General features: G+C 40.1%; 1 protein-coding gene across 1 annotated transcript; it reads right to left on the minus strand.

The window, feature by feature from the left end:
* Window positions 1-11931: 11931 nt before the first annotated feature.
* Window positions 11932-12498, minus strand: LOC133778973 (late embryogenesis abundant protein At1g64065-like). The gene has a single exon (XM_062218980.1). The coding sequence runs from the start codon at window positions 12496-12498 to the stop codon at window positions 11932-11934; it is 567 nt and encodes a 188-aa protein (XP_062074964.1).
* Between the last annotated feature and the right edge of the window lie 505 nt (window positions 12499-13003).

Consider the following 13003-nt stretch of genomic DNA (forward strand, 5'->3'; position numbering starts at 1 on the left):
GAGTCGGTCCCTGACTAGTCAGTGTCTCAAGCAGGTAATCAGCATTCACTAGCATTTAACATGCAACCCATGTCCACATATACCAACCAACATGCCTCAAATATCCAACCATACATGTCATATACCTGTACAGGGTGCAACTGTATTCATACACTATTTTCTTACCTCAGATTCGAGCTAGAAAGATTAAAAGAATGGCCCGTGAGAGCGATCAGCCTTTAGTCCCTTAGTGGTCACCTAATTAAAACCAAACATGAGACATCATTAATAATAATGATCAACATAGGTTCCCACACCAATATCTAGCCTCCGGAAGATCAATCCCAACTAATCCAAGAAGTAGGAACACTCCCGAGGCCTAAAACTAAGTTCCCGGGGTCAAAAAGAGCAAACGGGGCGAAAACAGGGCAAGGGCTGCGGCCCTAGCACTTTGGGCCGCGGCCCCCAGGGTTCCCAGAGGCTAGGGCCGCGGCGCCCTCCATCAAGGGCCGCGGCGCCCAGCAGGCACAAAGCCTCCACCTGCTTCTTCAAAGAAGGGCCGCGGCGCCACAAGAACAGGGCCGCGGCGTGTCACGGGCCGGCTATTTGGGTACTCCAACTAGACGTAACGTGCGGCACTTGCAGAATCTTCAAGCTAGCAAGTCAGCCTACAACACACACCTACATGAAAACAAACTCATCGGTTAGCCACATACACATCTCGGACATGCAACGGGCAATAACGAAGTATGAGCAAGCACAAAGCAAGTCATTCCTAGGAACGTCCACACAAGACAAAGCACACAACAAGGCAAATGGCACGCAGTGGCCCAACGTAGGTAACAAACAAGCAACACATAAGCAACAAGGAGGCACACAGGGGCAAGCATGGATAAATGTTATTTCATTAATATATAGCCTTGATAGGGCAAGGGAGTACACAGCTTTGGCCCCTATCTGCTGATGGCCATGGTGCTTCCCTAAGTCACCAGGTCACCTCCCCCTAAGGAGCCTTCTAAGGAAATAGAGTCTTCCCAGGAACATATATGATTTTTGTCTGGGAGACATATGCAATATTACAAAACTGCCACTACCTTATCCCATGAGGTTGCTTGGTGCAAGACTTGACTAATGATCAAGCACCAAGGCATGCTCATTACAAAATGGCCCCATGTGGGTGTGCCAAAGGGGCAGCACGCCACACTCTCCCCCACTTAATCTTTCGGCGCCCTCGACGAAGTAGCTTGTAGATCTTCAATCTTCTGCGTGAGCTTCTTCAAGTCTTCCGCCCTCTCCCAGCAAATCTCGTCATCAGCGAGCCCCTTCCATTTTACCAGATATTCTTTATGCTTTTTACGGTCAGTGGTGACCGTTCTTTTCGCCAGGATTTCTTCAGGTTGACGCTTGCTCCTTGGCTGAACACTGACTCCTCCTTTGGTTAACTGGTTGCGCTCTGGATTGGCTGGATCTTCATGATACGGCTTCAAGTTGCTGACGTGAAGGACCGGGTGTATCTTCATCCAAGTGGGCAGGTCGACTTTGTATGAAGTTAGGCCAACTTTTGAGATGACTGAGACCGGACCCTCATACTTGCAAACGAGTCTGATGTCTTTGTCCCCTCGGAATCTCAACTGTTCGGGCCTCAGCTTGATTAACACTAAGTCACCTGCTATAAACTCCATTGGTCTGCGCTTCTGATCTGCGCTTCTGATCTGCCCACTTCTTCATTCTTCTTGAGGCTTTTTCTAGATAAGCTCGGGCAATCTCTGTTGTTTTCTTCCAGTCTTTTGTGAAGTGAAAGGCTCGCGGGTTCCGACCGCGATATTCGTCCACTGTGTGGGGTAACAGTGGTTGCTGTCCATTAACAACTTCAAAAGGGCTATTATTCGACGAAGAACTCTTTTGAGAGTTGAAACAAAATTGAGCTACATCGAGTAGTTGCGGCCAATTCTTCTGATTGGCATTCACAAAGTGATGCAAGTACTCCTCCAACATCCCGTTGAATCTTTCTGTCTGTCCATCTGTCTGCAGATGGTAGCTCGAGGAAATATTCAGTTGTGACCCCAAGAGATTGAATAATTCAGACCAAAACGTCCCCGTGAATCTTCCATCTCGGTCACTGACGATGTTCTGGGGCACTCCCCAATATTTGACAATATGTTTGAAAAATTTTCTGGCTGTCTCTTCTGCCGAACAGTACTTCGACACTGGGATGAATGTAGCATACTTCGAGAATCTATCCACGACCACCAAGATCGCACTTAAATCTCCTGTCTTCGGAAGACTGGTGATAAAGTCAAGCGACACGCTCTCCCACGGTCGGCTTGGGACTCGCAAGGGCTCCAACAACCCAGGTGTCTTGTTCCTATCGACCTTGTCTTGCTGGCAGACCAGATAGGTTTTGGTGTACTCCACTACATCGTCTCGCATTTGTGGCCAGTAATATCCCTACTTCAAGAGGGCATGGGTTCTCTGCCACCCTGGATGACCTGCCCACAGAGTGTCATGACACTCGCTTAGTAATGTCCTTCGCAAATCTCCAGCTTTTGGAACATACAAGCGCCCCCCTTTGGCCCACTGCAGATCATCCTCCACCCAGAACTGGCGAGTCTTGCCTTCTTTTACGAGCTTCAGGATGGTCCTGAAAACTGGGTCTTTCTCCAGGTTTTCTTTAATGCGTTCCTTGAGTGGAGTGTTCACCACGCTAGCCGACAAGCTAGCCATGTTCTTTAGAGTCGCCAACTCTGCTTTGCGACTCAAGGCGTCAGCTGCCTGGTTTAAGCGTCCTGCCCTGTGCTCAAAACGGAAGTCGAATCCTGCCACAAACTCCTGCCATCGAGCCTGCTTAGGGGTCAGTTTCGGCTGAGTAAGGAAATGACTCACAGCTGCATTATCCGTCTTCACTACGAACTTTGACCCCAGCAAGTAATGCCTCCACACTCGCAAGAAATGTATAACTGCGAGGAGCTCCTTCTCCTGGGCTGTATACCTCCTCTCAGCTTCAGACAACTTGAGACTTTCGTATGTGACCGGGTGGTACTCTTGTACTAGTACCCCTCCCAGAGCATAATCTGATGCATCTGTCTGTACTTCGAAGGGCTTGCTAATAGTTGGCAAGGCAAGAACAGGATCCTTCATCATGGCTTCTTTCAAACTCCTGAACGCTTCAGCACACTTGTCAGTCCATGCCCAAGTCACACCCTTTTTCAGAAGCTCAGTCAAGGGTGTCGCCCTTCTTGAGTAGCCGTCCACAAATCGCCTATAGTAGTTGGCTAGGCCCAAGAAGGAGCGGAGTTCTTTCACATTTGTGGGGGCTTTCCATTCCTGGATTGCCCTCACCTTCTCCAGATCCATACGAATACGGCCACGTTCCACCACGTGGCCTAAGAACTTGATGCTCTCCTGTGCAAACGAGCATTTCTCTCGCTTCACATATAGCTGGTTCTCTCTCAACTTCTGAAACACTTGAGCCAAGTGTTCTTGATGCTCTTCGATCGTGGTGCTATAAACCACGATATCATCCAAGTACACCACCACGAACTTATCTAGATACTCGTGGAATACTTGGTTCATTAGTGTACAGAAGGTAGCAGGTGCATTTGTCAACCCAAACGGCATTACTCGAAACTCAAATGCTCCGTAACGAGTAACACATGTAGTCTTTGGTTCATCCCCATCTGCAATCCTCACCTGATAGTAGTCCGATCTCAAGTCCAACTTTGTGAAGTATTTGGCTCCACTTAGCTGGTCGAACAAATCAGTGATCAGAGGGATGGGGTAGGTGTTGCGAACTGTCACCTTATTTAGAGCCCTATAGTCGATGCACAGTCTCAAGCTCCCATCGTGCTTCTTCTGGAATAGCACCGGTGCGCCATATGGCGCCTTCGACGGTCTGATGAAGCCTGCCTCCAATAGCTCTTTTAATTGCTTCCTCAATTCTTCTAGCTCAGGGGGTGCCATTCTGTATGGCGCTTTTGTTGGAGGTTTCGCTCCGAGCACTAGCTCTATCTGGTGATCAATCCCCCTCTTTGGTGGCAAGGCTTTGGGGAGTTTATCTGGCATCACATCCCCATACACCTTTAAGACCCTCGTAATTTCTAGTGGAACAATTTCTTCCACTACTTCTTCGAACACGGTGGGTACAGCTACATAAGTGGGCTCCTGCTTCCTCACACCCTTCTTGAACTGTAAGGCTGAGAGAAGCTTCACACGAGGGGGTGGTTTCACCTTTGCAGGTACCATTGAAGGAGTCTCTCCCATTATGAGTAAGCTTCCAGTGGCAGGAATTGGAATGGCACCTTTCTCGGTTAGAAAGTCCATTCCCAAAACCACATCGAAGTCGTCCATGTGGACGACCACGAAGTCAGTCTGCCCCTCCCACGTGTCGATTTTCACTTTTACCCCTTTAGCCACGCCAGTTGTGGCCAAGGCTTTGGAGTTGACCGCTTTCATGCGGCCTGCATCTTTCTCCAGCTTTAGTCCCAGTCGCTTTGCTTCGAGTTCAGAGATGAAGTTGTGGGTGGCGCCAGTATCAATCATCACGCTTTTGGCAGGCTTGCCATTGATAGCGGCATCCACGAACATTAGCCCTTTCCCCAGGGTCTTCTTCCCTTTCTCGCCATGCTTCTTGAGAGCGTTCAACAGGCGGACAGCGCCCATGTGCGCGTACTCTTCTTCTTCCTCTTCTCCTTCGCCTTGCTACTCTTGGCCGATGAGGGCATTCAGCTTGCCCCGAAATTGGCAGACGGCCGACTTGTGTGGGCCTTTGCAAATCCAACAAGCTAGCGGCTTCTTCCCTGCAGCAGCATCTGTCCCACTGGACGAATTGGACTCAGCTGTCCTCTTCTCTCCCCCACTCTTACCCTGCCAGGACTTCCCAGACTTCTTACTCCCGGCGCTACTCGAGCTGGCTGGAGGAGTAGCCCTTTTCGGCAGGCTGCTCTCCGAAGTGTAGTCTGTTAAGCGTTCTGCAGCAGCTTGAGCGGTGGCCAGATCAGACACCCGCTGTCTTTGAAGTTCTTGCTTGGCCCACGGTTTCAATCCCTCGAGGAAGCAGAAGAGCCTGCCCACTTCAGACATGTCTTTAATATTGAGCATCAGTCCCGAAAATCTCTTTACATATTCTCGGACTGTCCCGACTTGTTTAAGCTCTCGTAACTGGCGACGAGCTATGTAAGCTACATTTTCTGGCAGAAACTGCGTCTTTAATTCCCTCTTCAGGTCCGCCCAAGATGTGATGGTACACCTGCCATTCTCTATGTCATCATACTTGGTCCTCCACCACACCTTGGCATCTCTCGAAAAATACATGGTAGCCATGGCAACCTTTCCGTCTTCTGAATCGGCCCGCACGACTCTAAAGTAATGTTCCATGTCAAAGAGGAAATTCTCCAAATCCTTTGCATCTCTGGCCCCATTATAGGGTCTCGGCTCGGGTACTTTGGCTCGGCCATATTCCATACCTATCGGCCCTGTTGCAGGGGCATTCCCAACCGCTCGCATGGTCAGGTTTACCTTGGCAGATAGCTCAACCATTTCTTCTCTGAGCACACCGACTGCCTCCCTGCAATCTTCCGTCGTGTCATTTATTGAAACTTCTTGTTCCTTTAGCATGCGCTCCACCGCCGCGATGCGTTCCTCCCACCGAGGGGAAACAGAAGTACTTGTTGGAGTGTTTCTTTTCTCCAACGCGATAATTCTGGATAGAAGAACATCATTCTCCTTCTCCAACGCAGCTATGCGATTGTTTGCATCAGACGATCCCGAGTCCTGACTTGCAGAGGAAAGATCCCTGACCCTCTCATCCAGGCCATCTAGTTCCCCTACTCGCTTCTCAAGAGCTTCGATCCTCAGAGTGTTGCTCACCATAGTGTGTCTTTTGCTAAGCGCTTTCTAACTTGGCTCTGATACCAACTGTCACGGGCCGACTATTTGGGTACTCCAACTAGACGGAACGTGCGGCACTTGCAGACTCTTCAAGCTAGCAAGTCAGCCTACAACACACACCTACAGGCAAACAAACTCATCGGTTAGCCACATACACATCTCGGACATGCAACGGGCAATAACGAAGTATGAGCAAGCACAAAGCAAGTCATTCCTAGGAACGTCCACACAACACAAAGCACACAACAAGGCAAATGGCACGCAATGGCCCAACAAAGGTAACAAACAAGCAACACATAAGCAACAAGGAGGCACACAGGGGCAAGTATGGATAAATGTTATTTCATTAATATATAGCCTTGATAGGGCAAGGGAGTACACAACTTTGGCCCCTATCTGCTGATGGCCATGGTGCTTCCCTAAGTCACCAGGTCACCTCCCCCTAAGGAGCCTTCGAAGGAAATAGAGTCTTCCCAGGAACATATATGATTTTTGTCTGGGAGACATATGCAATATTACAAAACTGCCACTACCTTATCCCATGAGGTTGCTTGGTGCAAGACTTGACTAATGATCAAGCACCAAGGCATGCTCATTACAAAATGGCCCCATGTGGGTGTGCCAAAGGGGCAGCACGCCACACGGCGCTCCACCCTGGGCCATTCCCAACCGCGTTTCTAACACTTCAAAGCCTCCAAAATCATCCCTAAACATTCCCCAATCATCAAAGCAAAGTTCCCAAGCTTCCCCATACATCAAAACCCTCAAAACCCAAGGCTCGAACGAACCGAAAACTCAACAATTCACAAAATCAATTCAGAGCTTAGAAACTCGGAAAAACTCAAAACTTAAACTTAGATTACCTTCAATTGGGTTGTTTTCCATCAAATCCTTCGATTAAGAAGCTTCTAATCTTTCTTAGGATCGCTACGCCTCAATCCTTTCTTGATTCTGACTCCTAGAACTCGAGATATCTTCGAATATGCTCAAACGGTAAAACGGGCTATCAAAAGGGAGAACGAGAGGTTTTTCTTATCGTACGATCTATCTGACAGCTACTTCAAGCTTAAGTAACCTCAAATAAAACCTAGTGCTCGGGGTCCCAAAAACACCCCCGGGGACATTATAGTCAAAACCTCCGAAATTTCACCCTGATCTCAAATATTCCCAATTTATCATCAAATGAACATTTCTATTACCCCAAAATTGACCCCGTTATGACAAAACCGCTAATCCATCATATATGACCGTCTCATACCGAATAGCTCGAATATATCTCCATAATAATGGGATCTCATTCACAAATCAAGTTATGCACCCAAATACACAAATTCACCCTCAATGGGCCAAATTATCAGAATAGCATAGTTATTTAAATGTGGACCCACATGCACGCATATAACATCATATCATAATATAATTCACATATACACGCATAAACACATTTAATGGCATAATTAAACAATTATGGCCCTCCCAGCCTACTAATCCAGCCATTAACCATAACAGAGAATCCGGGGCGTTACATACCTCTTGCAATTAATAATCCTAAAGCTAGCAAAATTACTTCACTTAGTAATCAAATTCACTATTAAATCCACAAACCAATAAAATAAAATTAATAAATAATAAATAAAAAATCACTAAATATCTAGCAATATATAACGTATTATTGTAATTTTAGAAACTTAATTACCTCAAATGTGTGATTGATATAGGAATTTTGATGCAAAATACTCTCTAAAATCTCACTACCAAAATCACAACCTATGAAATTAAATTAATTAATATGTTAAACATTACTAAACATATATCACTAAATATCTAATAATAGTAAATGATATTGGTAAACAAATAAAAAAAAACCCCAATTCGCCACTAATTATAACCTAAACAAAAAATCAATAAAAAATTTCATAACCTAAAAACTTAATAATCAACAAAAACATAAAAATTACATATATTTATATTTTATAAATTATTTAATAAATTTATTTTAACATAACTATATATATAACAAAATAGTTACAATTTACAAAAAAAAAAAAAGTTTAAATATATACAAAAAATATATCTAAATTTCGAAATAAAAAATTATAAAAATTTAAAAAAATCATGAGCATATATACTCTAATAAAATCTATACAATGTGATAGGTTAAACTAAAAAGACATAAATATATAAAAAAAACTTCCATGAAAATACTAATCCTACAATGTGTATAAAATAATGCATAAAAATGAAAAATTAACACAAAATCATGTATATTACTCATCCTAATACCAAACCAATGATTTTTTTACCAAATAATTAACTAAAAAGCAAGAAAATTAAAAAAAACTTACCTCTAAAACCCTAAAAAACGCAGCCCCCTTTCCTTCTCGGTTTTGCTCTCTGGTTTGCAATCCGTGTAATGGTTGAATGAGAGAGGAAGAAGAAGGCAATTTGTTTAAATGGGCAAGGGACATCTAACGTCTCCCACTGGGAGACGTGCCACGTGTCCCACGTCTCCCAGTGGGAGACACTGGATGTATACTGGGGTACATCCAACGTCTCCCACTGAGAGACGTGGGACACGTGGCACGTCTCCCAGTGGGAGACGTTGGATGTACCCTCGTATACATCCAACGTCTCCCACTGGGAGACGTGCCACGTGTCCCACGTCTCTCAGTGGGAGACGTTGGATGTACCCATGACCACTTCCCCAGCCTATTTCCAACGTCTTCCACCATTTTTAATGTCTTCCAATTGTAGCCATTAATATAAACTTTCAATGTCTTACACCATTAGACATTTAAAACCCCTGATAAGTTTTAATGCCTTACACCAATGGTGTAAGACATTGTAGGGAGTCATTGTATATCAAATTTGTTGTAGTGACAGAGCAGATTTTTCACAAATTTTGACAAAGTTACAAACATAAATCCAAAATCAATAGTGATAAGCAAATAGCTAAAAATTAGAATAGTTAACCAAATGAAAAACCAATAACAAAAGTTAAAAGAAAAAAGAATTGAAGGGGAACCTCGACAAGACGGCGCGTGGGACGAGCTCAATGACTCCGATCTTGAGGCCGTCAAAAGAGATGAAGACAAGGATTTGGATTCCCAAGGCTTCTGAGACTAAAAGATAGGCGAAGATGACGAGAGGGAGAGAGAGGAGGAGGATGAAGGCGCGTAGGAGTCTACCAGCTTCAATGGCGACGAGCATGAAGTAAGGATCGGTGAGATGGGAGAGAGGAGAGAGAGTGAGTCGCTGAGAGAGGAGAGGAGAGATGGCTGGTCAGAGAGAGAGAGGGAGGGCGGAGGATACTGAGAAGAGAGAAAAAGAAAAAAAGATAGGGAAAATATTAAGAGGCTGAATTTTTTTAATGAGGTTGCCTCATTCAAAAATTTCAGACTCAATAATTTCCCAATAGCAACATATTTTAACAGTTAAAAAACTGCAGGCTCTATAATTTCCCAATAGTAACATATTTTAACTGTCGGTTTATAAAAAATTATTTAAATATATATGTTAATAAAAAAATCATAACTAATAAATTAATATATTAAATTTTTTTACAATATTTTTCTAATTAATAAAATAACTGACTTTTAACTAATACAAATTTTATAAATATGTTAAGAATAATATAGTTAATAATATAGTTAATTTTATAAATATGTTAAAAAATAATAAATTTAAATTTTGATATAAAATTATTATAAATACAAAAGTTAATTAATAATATAAAAAATTGAGAAACAAAAAAAATCTAGTTTTAAAAGTTTTTAATAAATACATAATTTTTATAAATATATATTTACATAATTTAGTTTATTTTTAAAATTTACTATTCATTAATTTTTTTGCAATATTTTTCCAATTAATAAAAAAACTCTTGTTTAACTAATACAAATTTTATAAACATGTTAAAGAATAATAAATTTAAATTTTGATATAAAAATTAGTATAAATACAAAAGTTAATAATATGAAAAATTTAGAAACAAAAAAAATCTAGTTTTAAATGTTTTTAATAAATACATAATTTTTATAAATATATATTTACATAATTTAGTTTATTTTTAAAATTATACTATTAATTAATTATAATTTTAGATTTTTCATTTGAATTTGAATTTTGGCGACATTTTATGACTGTCGGTGTTAGGGTCAATAGCGACATCTTTTAACTGTCGGTATTGGTCTCGAATTAACTGTCGGCGTTGGGGTCAATAGCGACACCTTTTAACTGTCGGCATTGGTCTCGAATTAAGTGTCGACGTTGGGGTCAATAGCAATAGTCAAAAGCAACGGTGACAATTATTAGCTGTCGGGGTTGGTCTCTATACCTACAATTTTTAACTGTCGACATTGGTCTCTGTTGACTACCGTGGTTGGGTGTCGGGATACCCCAATTTTGTAGTAGTGAAAGTCACCGTGCTTCCATGCTCACTGAGTTTGAGGGGGGATGTTAAACAATAATTAATCTAGTTAGTACGTTTATTTACCTTTTCCTAATTTCATGGCTTTATCTTCTGTAATGAACAACTGTCGTAACGGTCTCTTTTTGGCTCTTTCCTTTCTTTAGGTTTATAATCGGAACCTAGCATATTATGCAGAGTGAGAATAGTACACTTTTGAGCATTCCTCTGTTCACATTGACACTCTTTTATCCCTTTTGATTTTTTTCCTATTGGGTTTTGCTCTTGAGTAGTTTTTATGAAGCGAACTTTTTCTAAAAAACATTTCGTAATTTCATGTAAAAGAAATATTAATAGATTAATATCAAATTAGTGAGCTAAATTCACACAATTTAATATAAAAGTCTCATCCTATCCAATTTTTAATATAACACATGCATATATTCTTAAATGAAATGAATAAAATTTATTATTTTAAATCTTTAATTTCATTTTGAAATTTTACGTTTAGTAAGTAGACTCTAATCGAAATAGTATTAAAATCTTGAATTTTTGTTCTCATTAAATTTAGTTTTCTAATCTCTTTATGTTATATAGAACAACACACATCAATAAAATTATTGAAAAAAATCATATAATTTTAAAAGTAAGTTATTATTTTTTAGTTAATTCTTTATAAATTTATATTTGAAATTATATCAAATCGCCATATTGTTTTACGAAAAATTCAAATTTGTGATTTAAAAATTTTCATGTCATAAATTTTAATTAATATGATATATAAATTTATTTTATAATTTTGTTAAATGAGAACAATTTATGACTTAATTAAAAAAAAGATATGAAGTACACTTACAAATGAATTCATTTTTTAAGTTATAAAATGGTATCTATTTAGTTTGAAGTGAATATATAAATGTATAATATAACTCTCAGAAATTGTTGCAATAATCAATAATGTTAGAGAATTGTTGACTAAAAGTCTAGAAGACTCATTTTTACTAATTTTCTTGTAATTCGTGTACATGACCAAAATAGTTTAATGTAAAAGAACCACATTCCAGAAAGATGTGATTCTGACATGTTCAATAGTCATAATAAAATGAGTTTATCTCAAAAAAAAAAAAATAGTCATAATAAAATGAGCACTTTAAAGCAAAAGAAAGGGAAAACTCAAATGGAGGAATAAGCGAAATTAATTAATTAAAGGAAAAGAAAGTAGTTCTAGTTATTCATTCTAAAAGAGGACACAAATTAATAAGACAATATAATAAAACGTTTACCTCAAATCCAAACATTAAGTTACAAATTTTGAAAGATGGTTGCTATTTGACATTTTAAAGTATATAACACGAAATAAAGTAATTTTATATGATTGGTTATCAATATTCTATAATATTTTCTAAATTCAAATAAGTAAGACTTCATATTAAATTGCACTAATAATATTACTTCAAACTCCTTCAAATGGGGAAACCATTACCAATTCTATTTTTGAAAACATAACAATCAACAACAGCTGCTGGTCCCCATGGTACAATATTGATGAAGAAAAATAGAAATAGTAACAATCAAATCAATTTAGTATAAACCCCAAAACAAAAGAAAAGAAAAGTTATAAATTAACAAGAAGTATAATATTAAAGTGGAAACTAAGTTTACTTGCACAACAGATCATTGACCGTTTTCGAAGATGTGTTGACCACAAAGGTACAATTCATTGTTGCAGACCTCTTCTTCTTGAAAATCTTAAACAGGTGTACCTTTCCTTCCAACTTGGCATAGGCACTGAAACTCAAGTTCTTTGAACTGATATCACTACCCAGATTAGAATCGGACGAGACCTTGTTGGAGTTAAACGACATCGTAACGTTGAACCTCTTGGTCGATCGAGCTCTGACGCGGGTTTTGACTAAGCTGGTCTTCCCAACCTCAGCCCCTCTATATAAGATCGTAGCCGTACTGTTTTCGAACTTGTAGTGGCCGAAGTTGGTGTTCCTCACCTTGACTTCGGCGTTGACTTTGATCCTAAACGAAGCAGATTTAGAAGAAGGGTTTATGTTGATGGACTCGACAGAGACTGAGGACAGACGAACTTTGGGAGTTCTGATACGCATAATGAGAACCACAAAGAGAACTATGATTAGGGTTTGTATTATGACTCCGGCGGCTATACAAACCAAACACTTCCTCTTACGGCGACCGTCTAGGTTTCCGGTGGTCATGGTTAATTAGTGGACCTAGAAAATGGGTCGTTTTTCTTTTCTTTTTTTTTTCTTGGGGTTTTTTGAGGGTAATGAATATGTTTCAGGAGAAGAGGGTGATGAAGGATGGTTTATAGCTTGGAATAAGAACTGTTTTGGTTTATGTATGGTCGTACTTGTGTGTATATAAGCTGGTTGTGACTTGTGAGTTGTGACAACTTAGGATACTCTTACATATATATGCGGTGGTCCTACTTGTGTTTGTAATTCATTTTTTATCCCATTTAAATGCATGTTTAATATTCCTTTGAAATTAAATCATCAATCTGTTATTAATTAGTTATTTTAATGATGATGTTCTTGATTTGCTATAAGGTGTATCTGACACCGAATAATTGAAGAAGCTTCTAAAGTGGGATTACATATAAGACGGTAATGATTAGACAAGCTAGGCTGGCCTTTATATAAAACCACCGGTCAAGTTAAAATCCTTTCCATGATACTAAAAAAAGTAAAAATATTATAA

Source organism: Humulus lupulus, chromosome 5 (assembly GCF_963169125.1).
Source record: "Humulus lupulus chromosome 5, drHumLupu1.1, whole genome shotgun sequence".
Lineage (NCBI taxonomy): Eukaryota > Viridiplantae > Streptophyta > Magnoliopsida > Rosales > Cannabaceae > Humulus > Humulus lupulus.